Source organism: Stenella coeruleoalba, assembly GCF_951394435.1.
Source record: "Stenella coeruleoalba genome assembly, chromosome: 7".
NCBI lineage: Eukaryota > Metazoa > Chordata > Mammalia > Artiodactyla > Delphinidae > Stenella > Stenella coeruleoalba.
In genome coordinates this window covers 55,390,882-55,406,950 of record NC_137153.1, presented here as the reverse complement: position 1 = coordinate 55,406,950, position 16,069 = coordinate 55,390,882, and the positions used below count along the sequence as shown (strand labels likewise).

At 42.5% G+C, this 16,069-nt stretch overlaps 1 protein-coding gene across 1 annotated transcript in view; it reads left to right on the top strand.

The window, feature by feature from the left end:
- The window catches only part of ADAMTSL1 (ADAMTS like 1), a 468,040-nt gene that overhangs the window by 319,309 nt on the left and 132,662 nt on the right, over positions 1-16,069 (top strand). Inside the window, exon 20 of the mRNA XM_079927992.1 lies at positions 11,965-12,092. Coding sequence (XP_079784118.1) covers positions 11,965-12,092 — 128 coding nt within the window. The remainder of the gene's footprint in view (positions 1-11,964; positions 12,093-16,069) is intronic.

The window sequence follows — 16,069 nt, the reverse complement described above, 5'->3', positions numbered from 1 at the left end:
TTGGATTGATCCCTTGATTATTATGTAGTGTCCTTCCTTGTCTCTTGTAACATTCTTTATTTTAAAGTCTATTTTATCTGATATGAGTATAGCTACTCCAGCTTTCCTTTGATTTCCATTTGCATGGAATATCTTTTTCCATCCCCCCACTTTCAATCTGTATGTGTCCCTAGGTCTGAAGTGGGTCTCTTGTAGACAGCATATATATGGGTCTTGTTTTTGTATCCATGCAGCAAGCCTGTGTCTTTTGGTTGGAGCATTTAATCCATTCACGTTTAAGGTAGTGATCGATATGTATGTTCCTATTACCATTTTCTTAATTGTCTTGAGTTTGTTTTTGTAGGTCCTTTTCTTCTCTTGTGTTTCCCACTTAGAGATGTTCCTTTAGCATTTGTCATAGAGCTGGTTTCGTGGTGCTGAATTCTCTTAGCTTTCACTTGTCTGTAAAGCTTTTGATTTCTCCATCAAATCTGAATGAGATCTTTGCCGGGTAGAGTAATCTTGGATGTAGGTTCTTCCCTTTCATCACTTTAAGTATATCATGCCACTCCCTTCTGGCTTGTAGAGTTTCTGCTGAGAAATCAGCTGTTAACCTTATGGGAGTTCCCTTGTATGTTATTTGTTGTTTTTCCCTTGCTGATTTCAATAATTTTTCTTTGTCTTTAATTTTTGCCTATTTGATTACTATGTGTCTCAGTATGTTTCTCCTTGCGTTTATCCTGAATGGGACTCGCTGCACTTCCTGGACTTGGGTGGCTGTTTCCTTTACCAAGTTAGGGAAGTTTTCGACTCTAATCTCTTCAAATATTTTCTCGGGTCCTTTCTCTCTCTCTTTTCCTTCTGGGACCCCTATAATGAGAATATTGTTGTGTTTAATGTTGTCCCAGAGGTCTCTTAGACTGTCTTCATCTTCATTTCTTTTCATTCTTTTTTCTTTATTCTTTTCCACAGCAATGAATTCCACCATTCTGTCTTCCAGGTCACTTATCTGTTCTTCTGCCTCAGTTATTCTGCTATTGATTCCTTCTAGTGTAGTTTCATTTCAGTTATTGTATTGTTCATCTCTGTTTGTTTGTTCTTTGATTCTTCTAGGTCTTTGTTAAACATTTCTTGCATCTTATTGACCTTTGCCTCCATTCTTTTTCCGAGGTCCTGGATTATCTTCACTATCATTATTCTGAATTCTTTTTCTGGAAGGTTGCCTATCTCCATTAAGTTGTTTTTCTGGGTTTTTATCTTGTTCCTTCATCTGGTACATAGCCCACTGCCTTTTCACTTGTCTGTCTTTCTGTGAAAGTGGTTTTTGTTCCACAGGCTGCAGGACTGTAGTTCTTCTTGCTTCTGCTGTCTGCCCTCTGGTGGATGAGGCTATCTAAGAGGCTTGTGCAAGTTTCGACTTTTCATTTTTAAAGGGTTATTAAAACAAATAAAAACTAGAATATACAACAGAGACCATAGGAGGCCCTGAAAGCCTAAACTATTTGCTATATGTCCCTTTACAGAAAAAGTGTGTGACTTCTGCCCCAGATCGTTTGACATGCTACTGCCAGAGCATCTTTCTTTCAAAATTGTCCATGCTGCTCCCAGGCTTAAAATTCTTTTCATGTCCAGCTAGCACTTGAGGATAAGTTCCAAATGCCCTAGCATGATATACAATGCCTTTTATCGTCTGATATCTGCCTGCCTCTCTTGCTTCATCTCTTACCAAATCCCCTCACTTCACCCCACTGAGCTCTGCCCTTCCGAGGTACCCAGTTACTTGCTATTTACAAATTTGCCTGGGAACTTCCAACCCACTTTGTCTATCTAATCCTATCCTTCCTGACAGGAAACCTTCCCTGCAAGGCTGGGTCAGATGGCCCGCTCTGCAACCCACATGGTACCCTGTGCGTAATACTCTATCTCTGCCCTACCATTGTGTGTTAGAATTAGTTATTTGTTTCTCTATATTACCTTCTGGATTATGTTACTCTTCTTCAAAGGCCAGTGTTTAAGAATGTATCTTATTTTCTCCACAATTCCAAGAACATAATAGACACTAGACAGATGATGAACTGATGAATGAAGGAAGGAAGAAAAGAATGATGGATGCCAGTGATGAGGAGGGAGGTTTCCTAATGGCTGGAGACAGCAGTCTGCATGGTTTTGCATAATCTGGACTTCCAGTCTCCAGCATGCAGTTATGGCAGAGTTCCACAGTGATACCCATTCCCAGCTTAACATTTCTACCTTGCCCACGTGTTCTCCCCTTGAGAAGTTTCAGGAACCCCAAGGTTCTGTGGCATACAACTGTACCATTTGCAAAGTACTGCTATAGTGTGAATAAGTGCGAGAGTAGATATCTTATGGTATCCTGTCTCCCGTTACATCCAGGCCAAGGGATAAATCCTCATCATCATCACCATCATCGCTAACATTTATTGAGCACTTGCTTTGAGCTATAAGCTGTTCTAAGTATTTTACAGGTGTCCATTTATTCTTACAATAACCCTTTGAGTTTACTATCCCAATTTTACAAATGTTTACAAATTGAAGCACAGAGATGTTAGATTCAGTCTGGCTCCAGGGACCCTGTTTCTTTGTATTGATTTTAACCTTAGTTGAATACATGGACTTGCCAGTATTTTAGAAAGAAGCCATTGGGGTCAGCTAGACCTAGCATAAATTAACATGCTGTCTTCTAGCCGGCTGGCTTCCAATTTGTCAGGCTTTTGTTTTTATTGTGGCACATCTGTTTCAGGGAGAGCCTTGTCTTCTCTTGGTCACTCTACCTTTACCTATACACCCCCAGCTGTAAAGATGCACAGTGCTCGGCACATAACAGGCGCTCATAAACATTATAATTGTCACATCTGTGTTTGTGTCTCTAACCGTGTATGTTTACAGTGTTGGTGGCCTCTGTATGTGTGTGCTTAGATACCTCAACCAGAAACAAGTTGAAGCTGAACTGTTTCTTGCTTTCTGGCCACTCTGATAAATACTGAACACTTCCTGGGCCCTTCTACTCTTCACCACATTTTGAGCTGAGATTCAGGCAAAAGCTGAATTTGCATTTGGAGAGGGGTCAACCCTAGTTGAAGAATCTTGTAGATAACTCTTCCCCACATCTAATACCAGGAGGCTCATGTCATTATGGACAAATATATATGTTCAGTATTCCTACATTGGAATCCAAACTCCAGAAACAACACCTGCAAGGACACTGCTAACTTCTTTACAGAAAAGTCAGATTTTCCAAAATTGCCACAGGGAGCTGGGTTACCAAACTGGGAAGGAAAGCTGCATGAAGATTGATCCTATCCTCTGAGAAGGATCTAAACACTGCTGATCGCCCCCACAATAGGGCAGGGAAGTCCCTGCTTGCTATGCAACACCTTTGGTCCAAGAGTGAGCTGGTAGTCACATATTCCCCATAGCTCAGCTGGTAGAAGTCTTAAAGCATTTAAACAAGGCTTTCCTAAAAGTTATGGGTTTTTTCAAAGTAATGCAGATGAACATAACGAAGAATATGAAACTAGATACTTGGAAGAAAATACTGATTCCTTCTTAGGGATGGAGAAGCAGCTCACAGGTGCCATTCCATCTGTATGGAACCCTAGGGAACAGGCTAATGCCATGGAGTTTCTGCCTTTTAATCCCTAAGCTAGTCCCTGCCTTCTTTCTATTGTGTGTCTGGGTGCACCCACCTCACTCCCCCACCCCCTTGGTCAAGAGGAGCAACCTAATGGTATATCAGTTAACCCTGGGGACAATCGACAGTGGTGGAGGACAGGAAGGCTAAAATCACAGCATCTTAGTTCTACCACGTAGTATCCACATAAGTCTAACCTCTCTGAACCTTGGTTTTCTCATTAGTTAAAATGATCACACCCACCCTGCAGAAAAGTGGAGTGAAGAACAGAAATATTATCTGTAAAGCGCCTGGCACACAGTGGATACACATTTGACAGTATAATTGTCACGTAGAGGTGAGACCGGTATAACACACCATCTTCCAGGATGTCACAAAATTAGGAGTTTTACTCTTATTTTGAGGAACCCCTGGGCAGTTGCTCAAAGAATAGCACTAGAAAGGTGTCTAGGAAAACACAGTGTGATTGAGAATCATCAGCCTAAATCCAGACAACAGGAGAGGATGCTTAAAACTCACAGTTTTTTGCTGACATTTCTGATCTGGTAGGACAGAGAAATCGGTATGCTCTAAGTGTTTAGGCTTCCCAGAAAGCTCTGGACGGTGTTCCAAAGTGGTGTTGAGTAGGAGATGAATTAAGGAGTATTTGGAAGGCTTTCGCTTGGGCAACGCAGAGTATCCACAAATGGAAACTTCTTAGAATGGAGGAGAGAATCAGATGGAAAATACCTCCAGGGTCAATTTCAGAACCACAGTTGTGAATAATGCTATATGTAAAAGTCATAAGCACGTGAAATGCAGTTTCCAAGTTTGTAGATAATATAAAAACTGGAGGCTGGGCAGTTAGGGAGGGAAGAAGAAACCAATTTCAATTTGGTTTGGCTTGTTTCCTTTATAGAACTAGAGGAAATGGGGAGGACAAATGTTTCTCCCTGTTGAAAAGTGTAAGAATAGCAAGTCAGAGAAAAAGGAGCCATCCCAGTAAATACATAAGCTTAGCCAAAAAAAAAAAAAAAATGTATAGAAGATCAATGCAAGGTCACAGAAATGGCTAGCATGAATCAGACAGCAGAGAACATTAGAGGACGTCAGTGACAACCAGAGACAATCAGTGACAACCAGCCACTGTCTGAAAAGCTAGAGGGTCTCAAAAGATCCCCCTAGCAGTTAATTTATTCTTCCTAGCAAAGTGGTCCTAGCAAATAGCAGTTCTGAAAAAGTGGTTAACATTTTCATACAAATGAGGAAGATCCTGAAACAAACCAGAAATGAAAGTGCTTCCATGTTCTAGGTCAGGGTCAGCAAACTTTTCTTGTAAAGGGCCGGATAGTAAACATTTTAGCTTTGCAGGCAATCCCGTCTCTGCCTCAACCACTCAATTCTGCCAACGTAGCGTAAAAGCAGCCATAGAAAGTTCTTAATCTGCTGTGGCCGCGTGCCAATAAAACTTTATTTACAAAAGCAGGCGGCAGCCAACTGGAGTTTGGTGATCTCTATTCAAGGTAAATAGGAAATCCAGTCAGAGTCATTTCATGCAGAGGTCTGTAGTTTGAAATGAATTACCCAGCAGGCAGATGGAACTACTCATATTAGCAAATTCAAGACTTTATGATTTTCTTAAGAGAAGGAAGCTGAAGGGTTTGGCAGAAAGTATTAGGACAGGGTTAAGAGTGTGTGGTTAGGTGACCTTTCCCATTCCAAAAGTATTTTCTATACTTCCACCTGGAGCAGTCATGGAGCTTCCAGCATTAAATAACTTTTAGTTGCAATTAAATTAAGAACAGCCAAGGTTAAAAACAAAGTTGCCCTCACCAAATGGTGATACAGAGCTCTTCATGAACCTCAAATCTGTTCCCTAAAATATCTGTACAAAACAAAGCTCTCCCTTGCAAGTCTCTGGGCTACTATATTTTTTGGTTTTGGAAAAAACTTCTTCCTCGCGGAGGACGTCTTCTCACAGCATTCTTTCTGTCCTCCAGCTTCAAGCTACTTAAAATCCAGAATGTTCTTGTTAGTGACTGTCCATTTCCCTGAGTAACTACAAATCTTCGCACAACTTACCCCCAACCCAAAATGAAGCCAAACCACAGGCCTTCCTATTAGGCCCCAGCGGGTGCTTGAATAGAGTCAGTTTTTTTAAAGGTCAAAGGTCATTCCCCATTCCTGATTCCGTGCACCAGCTGAGTGAGCTACTTCTCTGAGCTTTTGCGTCCTCTCTAAAATGCGATGATAATGTCAATCTAGTAACATGATAGAATAAAATTTGTCCACTTATCTACTAGATACCTGTTCCCACTCTCCCTTTGTGGTAGATTTGATTATCCTAATCTTAGGAATTCCTAAGCAGAAAAAAGAAAAAAAAAAAAATCTGCATTTCAGGGTAAGGAAAAGACCTTAACATGTCCCCCTAGGAGTTGGGAGCTGACGTTCTTTGCACAGTACCCCTTAACTTACTCACTTCTAAGCGCACTTTTTTCCAATTCTTATTCTTTTACTCTTATTTCTATACTTTTTTTGCAATTGCAGAATTCTGGTTTTTTTTCTTTTAAGTGTTCTAAGATTTCAGTATTTGGTTAATAGTGTTAAAACAGTTATGGAAATAACTAGTTGTCCTTATTCCGAGATTCCTGAGTCAAGAATGGAACTGAGGCAGTTGCCAACCCAGTGTGCCATGTGGCCTCAGTCCTCTCCTCCTCTTTCCCATCTCCAGGGCTGCCACCAAGGTAAACACACTGGGGCCCATGCCCTGCTCTCTCACAGGGCAAATGCCTTACCACCTGGCCATGGCCCTAACTTACATTTTTTTTCTTGAAAACGCTACATTTCTCAGTCATTTACCCATGTCAAAGCAGATCCTCACAACGTCCACAATACATAGGTTCAGACATGAAGAGTGAGTGATGATGGTGATGGTGTTGTCGACAACGACAACCAAATAATAATAGTAACCTGCACTTCTGTAGTATTTACTATGTCAAGTACTTTTCTATGTTCTTGAAATACCGGAACTCACGCAGAATATTCACAACAACCCTAGGTTGGTGCAGTAATTCTCCTCATTCTATAGAGGAGAAAACTGTGTCACTGAGAAGTAAATTACTGGTCCAAGGTTACAAAGCTACTATGCGGTACAGCTGGGGTTGGGACCCAGTCACCGTGACTCTGGAGTCTGTGCTCTTATCCAGTGTGCTATATTGTCAAAATGATCATTTTCAGCTCCATTGCTTTGGAGGTCACTAAATAAGTCTTTATTAAGTATTTATTCAGCATGCCAGCACTATACTGAATATTGAAGAGAGAACTATAAAAGAAGTAGGTGTCCCAGCCCTTGAAGTATTCATTTACAATCTAACTGAAGGAATGAGATGTAGAATGGAAAGGCTTTGTAGTACAATTTAAAACAGCTCTGGTAGATCAGGAAAGGAAGGGATTCTTGTGGACTGTGGTAACAGGAGGTTGAACTTGAACTTACTCTTAAGGGATGTGGAGAATTTGGAAGGATCAACAGAAGGAGGAAGAACATGAACTCTGTCCAAAACTAATGATAAGGAGAGTCAAAGAGGCCATCTTGAATGGAAAGACAAGTTTGTGTTGGGATGTGGGACAGATAAGTTTGAAAAGATGAGGAAGACACTGTTCTAAAAAGAAAGGATGTACCTATAATTTCTAGGTTCTAGTCGTATGCTGAGACCTAAAATGGGTTTAAGAATGATTTGTTAAGGTAAGAGGCCTGAGATGGTACATCATGGCCGATGTAACAAATGGGTATTTCTGTGTCCAGAGCTTGAAATTTTCCTCTGACAACTGGAAATTCCAAGGAGGACTTTCAAGATGGTAATGTAGGTTACCCACACCTGTACCATCAAAAATTACTAATTTACTAGATGTATCTGATGCTTAAGCTGATACTTTTTTACTTAGAAAACAGTAAGACACTGTTTCTTAGAAATAGGTCCTCAGAAACAGTAAGCTCACTCCTTTATTTGATCCTCACAAGAACTGTCTGAGGTGTTTTCCTCAATTTGCAGAAGGAACTTAGAGGCTCGTAGAGCTGAAAGGCTTGCCCAAGAACACCACGTGAGTCTATGTCTCTTGACTGAAGTCGGGAAGCCTTCCCCTCTACCGCAGTTTCACATGGTTGGTTGTGGACATGACTTTGAGAGGTGATCCTGTACAAGACAGTGGTGTTACCGTTGAGCCAAGGATTTAGAAGGCATCATCATGCCACCCCACACACAGGATTGCTAGAGCCTTTCCTCTAGACACCCAGAGCGGCCTCCTTTTCAAATAAGAGTACCTTCTGACTATGCATTGCAAATGCAGAGGAGAGAATTCCACCACAAGGAGCTTGTGCTTGGTAGGACTGGCCCACGAGCACTTTGTCCATATCCTACTCGTTTGGACAACAAGGGCTTCACTTGTGTAACTAAAACAATCATCTGTATTCTCTCAAGTTGTCCTTAATTTGTAGAATGCTTGAGAAGACAAGCTGTCACAAAGAAGCTTACAAGTAAAGGCCACGAGAAAAGCAAAACTATGCTTTCATTTTCTAGCTAAAAATAATGACCAAAGAAATAAAGCAGTAAGTTTTAGCCCAGTAAACCAAAAGGGATTGTGGGTATGGGAGAAAAGCAGAGAGTATTAATATACCTAATATGACCACAGTACTATTTGCTATGTATGTCTTAATTATGCCCCAATCCACGTCCCCTCATCCTCTAATTCCATAAATTCCAAAACAACCCCGAGAAATCTTTCTGGTTTTGTTTGGAAAGCAGCACTATGTTTCTGTGCCTGTGCATTCTAAAACAGGCCTGTCAAATTTGAAACCTAAATTCAAGCTGACAGAAGTCAGCTACCAACAAATTAAGTTACATTAATAGAGTTGATGCCTGAAATACAAAGAAAATGTTTTTTACCCCAGGAATCTCTCTCCCTAGATGCCAGGCTAGATAGAGAGACTAAAGCAAACCTCAGTCTCCAGCAAGCCCTTTCCTTTGCCTTGTCATGTTTCCTAGAGAGTCCTGCATGGGAAGCCTCTCCAAAAGTATTGCTCCCCCTAGTGGCAGCCTCCAAACTCCCATCTACCAATTTTATGGGCATATTAAAGACCTGAGAGATTGGAAAAAAGTACTGGAACAAGAAACCCTATTTCAAATCCCTACTCGCACACCAAATAATTATGTATCTCTTTGAGCTAAAGAGTTCAGTTTTAGATCTAGAAACAATTTCTAAGTATACACAATAAATGAGAAATTCAGATTTTGTCCCATGTAGATTTTTTCTCAAGACAATATTTAAGACTGTTTTATGAAGGCAAATATTTTAGCTTCTTTATCTTTGTATACATTTTACGGAATAGAAGAATATATGAATGCTAAATTTTGAGATCTAGATTCCTTTTTTTCCATTCCCATTATTCCCATCTTAATTCAGACCCCCATGGCTTTGTGCCCAGTGTGATGGAGCTCCCCCTTCTCTTCACCAACTTTGTGGGGATTCTTTTCCAGGCTTCATATGGGCAGGAAGCATCAAGGCTCACTCAGGAGCACCGGTGCCTGGAGGAACTGATGCAGCTATAAAAGCTAACCACCACTTTAAAAAAGTTACATGTGTCAGGCCCAGTGTGGGAGTGGGATTTACAACTCCCTTCATGAGATCAGGCAGGTGCAGTAGTTCTACAGGAAGAAAATATGATCTGAACATAGAGAGCTAATAAACTGTCTGGCGGGGGGATATCGGCCAGTATCGTGAGCCCCTCTCCCTTTCTTCCTCACAACCTTTTCATCCCCTGTCCTTCCTCACATTTAATTCTTCATTCAGGGTGTCCAACGTTACCAACAGAAGGGTCACTGGAAATACCAGAAGGTGGTCTGCAGCCTCCTTATATACCTCATTTTAACTGTTCCTTCTGCTGGATAAGAAAACATACTTCAACCGGGGTTTAGAACGTGATAAGCTGAAATGTAGAAAGAAGAAGGGATTTGCCAATGGTAAAACGTAGAAACAAAGTCAAGTTCAGAAGACCTGTCTTCTAGTCTTGTGCTCTAAATGTTCCCTTCAAGAACCCCTTCTGATAGGGCTCTGATAGGGAAGGAACTATGCCAACAGACTTAGGAATTTAGCAAATCTTAATCCCTGCCTTCTGAGGATGGTAAACCTGATTAATGATCCACTAAGTTCCGTCATCGTAAATTGTCAGTTCTAATGAAATTTGGTGAAGCCTGCTTTCAATATTCCCGTTTGGAAATTCTTTTGGAGGCATCCATGTTCCTGGGACATCATAAAGATTTAAATCATTAAGTCAATGTTTCATTTTTTTAATCTAAAACAGCCTGAGCACCTGAAAAGATTTAGCAATGATACTATGATGCATGTATTAAGATTCCTACAAAACAACAGTGATATTATTACTTAAAATATTGTATGGCTTACTAAAGATAAGCAAATTATATAATCATCTTTCTCTCATTAGCTCTTTGAAATAAACTAAGCAGTATGTAATTGTTGACTTTGAGAGAAAACACCTCACATGGGTGAATGAGTGAATGAATGGGTGGATGAGCTCTATCACAATGTCTCATAGCCTCTCTGTCATCCCCCACAAAGTTTCGGCTCTAGTTCAGTGCCACAGAAGCTAGACTGTCCCTGTAATAGCGGTGATGGTCTGGAACAGCACTGAATCAAACACAAACCACCCAGAAACTTCCCTTTAGCTGAGATTTTCTATTTCCTTCCCTATTTTCATCTGAACTGCCCATACGTAGCCAAACTGAAGAATGATTGATGTAAGCCTTGCTCTTTCTCTCTCCTGCCTTTCCTCCAAGAGGAGGTAAGAAAAAGCAAAGCAACAGATCCAAGGCCAAAAGCAGAGCTGAGGAAGCCTGATTCATTGGCAGACCGGTCACCCACCTCAGAATAATTAAGAGCTGACTAGAGGTGACACCAACTTGCAAATACCATAGAGTCTGGAGAGGACCCAGCAAGAGACATAGTAAAGAAAAAGAATTGTATAGTGGGAGACTGCTGCTGGGACAGGAGATGTGATTCCTAGTCTTAATTTCACCACTAAGTCTTGTGAGTTCCCTGACCTTTTCATGATGTTCTTTCCCTTTCCTGAAAAATGACCCCTTACCTGCTTTCTTCCTCTGGGTGGATGTTAACATGATATTAGGTGAACAGTTCTTGGAGCCTTTGGAAATCAGAGAGGTGGAAATAATCACAAAGATGGAAATGACTGACTGCAGGAACCCCGAAGCCATCGCTAAATCATTTCTGTGCTATTGAATGATTTATTGACCTAAGGCCCTGCCAGGTCTGGCACTGGATCTCGGCAAGTTCCCATCCAGTCCTCCCCCCAACCCTTCTAGTTTCCCACCTCCGCATACACACTCCAGTTATCATCAGCCTCATGAGGACATCAGCTTCAAGTCATCATTAGACATTAATCTGCTTGCCTGCCATCACGTCACAGGTAGTTCTTAGAAATGGCATGAACCTAGAAAAGAAACAAATAGTAGACTGAGAGAGGAGGAGTGGATTCTGAGGCTTGTGGAAGGTACTCACAATTTGATTCTTACAATTCTTTTCAGGTAAAGTATCTGAACTGTGTGGTGATTATTCTGGAATTTTCTCTACCATGACCCCGAAGCGCAGGCTTTACCTTCATTCTGCTGGCACCTTCACTACAAAGAGCCCTCTGCCAAGCATTGTGGGAAATAAAACAATAACTAAGGTCTAATTTCTGTGCCCAGTGATACTTACAGACTGTGAAGGCAATAGAAGTGAGATACAGTTACACATACAATGTCTTTCTAACGTGTGCATCAAGATCCTCTCGTCAGTATTCAATCTGGCTGCTTCTCTCCCACCTCCAAGCCTTAACAGAGGCCTTTCTCCGTATCTGGAAGCCCTGCCTACTTTCCACCGTCCAGCCAAGCCCCACTCCTCCTGTATAACTTTGCCTTTTCCTGAAGAAGCCTTCCCCAAATCCCTCTGCAGCATTCGTTCTAGCATCTCCTCTCACCCCCGCTGTGTGTGTATGTGTATTCAGCACACGTATGCCGCCTGCTCCAGCTGCTAGCGTTTAGTCCACGTAATCAACAAACTGCATAAGCAATCCAAAAGCTCCTTATCTGGGCTTGCTAACAGAATCACACCCATCAAAGTGGCAAGAGAGGCTGGTTTCCTGGGTATCCCTGTGGCTGGTTTGTGCCTGTTGTTAAAACAGGGTTGTGACTGCCCCTGAGGTTCCTTCCAGCTTTACCAATAGCCAATGCCAAAAAGGAGTCAACCGACCTGACCAGGCCTACATTTCTTTTCTGTTGCTCCAGGATTCTTCTACAGCCAGACGATTCCTTACAGATCCTGGCCCCCGTGGAAGCTGATGTGGGTTTCTACACTTGTAATGCCACAAATGCTTTGGGATATGACTCTGTCTCCATTGCCGTCACATTAGCAGGTAACGTGGAAATCCCTGTTCAATTGAGAAACCGTTGACCGGTGCCTGCAACGTGCCAAGCAGGCCCAGGGACACAGACATAAATGAGATCCATACCCTGCCTCCGGAAGCTTGTAATCTGTAATTGTAATCAAATGGAGATAAAGTGTGATATGAGATAGAATGAAATAAGTGCTGATAACCAAAGAGGGTGCAGTTTCACTCTACCTGAGAGGTCTTAGACTTGGAGTAGAATTTTGATAAACAGAGATGCAGGAAATACTCCAGGCAGAGCGAACATGAGCAAAGGAGATGTATTCAAGTAAGTAGCCTGTTGGGGAACGTGAATCAGGACCTAAGATCATTGAATGATCTTTTCATTTCTCCTCCGTCCACCTGCTGCAAAGAAGACTTTAAGACCTGGGTAGTTGGAATTCTGTGGCTGTGGGTTGGAGCACAGGTGTTCTTCTCTGTGACTGTTTATTTCAACCTCTTGGTCTAATACACCTGCCTACACTTCACCTTTATCCATAGAGGTTAGGCAAACCATTCTACACATAGCAACTTCAGAAAATTGCGATTCAGAGTACCGTGCTTCCCAAGGTTGCGGTCTCGTAGTAAGGTACCCTTATAAAACCTCTCTTACATAGGACAGATCCTTGCCTTTGAAACTGAAAGAGACCTTAGATACCAGCTAGACCAGAGCCCTCAGTTCTCAGAGGCCAGGCAACCTGAGGTCACATAGCCGCTCAGCTGGTGGCAGGGAAAAAGGGAACTGAGGTCTCCTAACCTGCAGATCGTTGTTCCCCCTTCTCCCCACTGATGCTACCAACCCGGGCTCCTTTTCCTCAGATCTGGGCCGCGCAGCCTTTGTGGCGGTGTGTTGCATGTGTTTGTATTTATTCTTTTCCATTGCCGCTCCCATCAGATGATTCAGTAGATGCTAGAAAAGCTGACATCACCCCACACTGACCTCATCCGTCCACGCCGGGATTATGTTGTCACACTGTTTTTCAGTCACTCATGCTGCTCCCTTGCATATCTGTTTAGCAACAGTATATCTCCCCCATGACCTAAGGCTGATCTGGGAAGGGACCTTGAGCGGGACGCTTTGCAGAGAGGATGAAAGTCAACAAAGAATAAGGCGAGCTAAGGGGCCCTGGGGTGGATTACAGACTGATATTAATGCCTATTTGGTGTGTGTGTGTGAATAGAACATTTGCTTTGCTCCTAATGTATTCCAGTCACAATCTTCATGCCCCTCTTCATTATACAGAGTCCAGATGCTCGGCACCCATCTGGTTAATTCTCTTCTGCCTTACCCCCTCCCATCTGCCTTGGCCAGGGCACTGCTGACACCCTTCCAACTGCTGGCAAGTAGGGCTCTTACAGGATTAACTCTCTTGTTTATATTTATCCAGATACGGTTCAGCTCTGTCACAGACTAAATACCCTTTGTTCACCTGAATTTAATACGATTCACGGAAACCTGTCTGGAATTAAGCAAAGCAATTGTAACATCAGGCTTGTCTTCAGCTCTTTGAAGAGAAGCTATTGGAGGCTGCCAAAATATTCAAAGCCAGGGAAGAAAGAGAGCAGCCAGAGAGGCACCGGGGGAAAGGGAGAAAAGGAGCTGAGTGATGAAGTAGTTCACGCACACCACACCCAGGGCTTAGGAGGCTGCATCCGTGGGCTTCAGTGGTGGGGTTTGTTCAGGTCTGCTAGCAGATCTGTCAAACAGTCCCTCTGAAAGGTAAGGCCCAAAATGGATACGCTGCTTTCAGACTGCATTTGTGTCTTCACCTGGGATTATCGTCTAGCCTGCTGTCAACGTCTGCACTCACAGTTTTAAGTGACTCACACCCTCTGCCAAACATTACTGACGAAGAGCAACAAGTTAGACCCGAGTTCTGTGATTCGTGACGCTTACAGACTAGTGAAGGCAATAGATGCATGCGTGACTACCTCAAATGCAGAGACAGTTACAGTTTCCTTCAAAGGTACCCCACATAGGCGTAGAAGATGCAACCTAAATATAACGTAAATGGGTGCGGGGCGGCAGTTTGCAGGGGATAGATGTGGCGCATTTCTAAATCTTATTACCGGTTATACTGTTCATTAACCGTGTGACCTTGAACAAAGTGTATAACCTCAGAGTCTTTGTTCTCAGCCGTAAGAGCGAAATTAATCCTATTTCACAGGATTGTTGTGAGGTTAAATAAGATTGCACGTGTGAAAAAGCCCTCAGCCCAATGCCAGGCACATAGTTCACACTCAATAAATGTTTCCTTTTCTTTCTCTAGCTCTCCTAAAATGAAACACATCCTGAAAACGATTTTAAAATGTATAAAACATAAGCCCAACTTTGCTTCCACGTATTTTCCACTGTTAAGTCTTCACACTGAAAATTTTCAAGTGCGGACTTAGGGGCTGATTCAGCTCACTTGTGATCAAATCCTCGTGGTAAATCTCAGTGCTTCTGTGCCTTTAAAGACATTGTACAGTTTTTTTCTGGGTTTTTTTACCTTGACTTCTATATAAATGCAGGCCAAAAGGAAAAACAAGAGTTTTCTTGAGGCTCGAGCATTCAGGTACCTCCATGATTTTATAAGCAATGTGTGGATTTTGGCCTCGCCTATGCACCTGGATCAACCAGATGCAGGGAAATTTGTTCGTAGTAATTCACAAGAGCAGGCGTGGCATGGCAGTTAAGCCTGCAGGCTCTGGAGCCTCGTGGTCTGGATTTGAAGCCTGACTCTGTCACATCCAAGCTACATAACCCTGAGCAGCTTCTTTACACTCTCTGACTCAGTTTCTTTATTTGTCATATGGTGATAATAATAGTGTTTGACTCAGAAGGTTCTTGTGGAGATTAAATGCCTTCATCATGTAAAATGCTTATAAGTATGCCTAGCATGTAGCAAGCGCTCAATACTCGTTAGCTCTTATTATTATTGTGAGGATAAAACAAAAGCCAGGTTATTTTTACGGTAGGGGAAACTCCTTTTCCGAGACCGGAATGCTCACAGACCCTTTGTAGAGCACCTCACTGTAATGTCTCAGCATCTCAATGTCAAGGGGGAAGCTGAATTAGCTATCTGAAAAGCGGTTGGAGTGCCTGGGTCCAGAGCAAGGGAGGTGGCTACACGAGGAACATTTCACGTGAGCCAGAGGAAGGGAGGTCTGGTGAACCCTCCCTGGCCCATAATTGGACCTCTCCTGTTGAGTTGCCCCATCCTCTGAGTTGAGCGTGTTGTCCATTCTGCTTCTTAGGTTCATTGTGGGTCCATTGGTACTCTCTACACAGTTTTTGCTTAAACATAGAAACAGCATTTAGTTTTAGACACACCAAACCTTCCTTGCTCTGCCCTGTTTGGGCCTGTAAGATATTTTCTTTAGAGCCCTTTGCTTCTCTCCAAACTCATCAGTATGTGTTGCTTTTATCTTTTAAGTCCCAAAGGTTTGAGAGTACTTTGCGAGTATGTCTCAGCATGGAGATGGCAATGTTTCCCTACCTACTTCCCTGGTTCCGGAAACTCACAGCCATGTAGACCCAGTGGCACAAAATTCCCTTCTGTCCTAAACTGACTTAATTGGATGCCTGTTTCACTGCTCAGAAGGTAAATGAGAGGGGAGGGTAGCAGGGGCTAGGGAGGAGTATAAGAATGTCACCAAAATGTCACATGCCTAACATGTTGAAGAACTGATTACTTTGTGTGCGTGTATAAACACAGGTAAAGAAGAGTTTCTGGTGTGTGCAAAGACAGGCACTAAGATTGGAGAGCCGTCTTGACTAGTCAGATTCAGCACTCAGCCAGAGTTGCTCAGAAGGCTTCCAGATCTGAATGGCGTAGGCAGCGTTTTGAAGGAAAGCAGTAGTTTCCTGGTAAATTGCTTCAGTCTGGATCAGTGGAGGGGAGCTTTACTTACCAATGCAGATGAGGCTTGTCCAGGTGTAAGCCATTGATGAGGTCATAGCCATAAGGGAAATGTTTTTG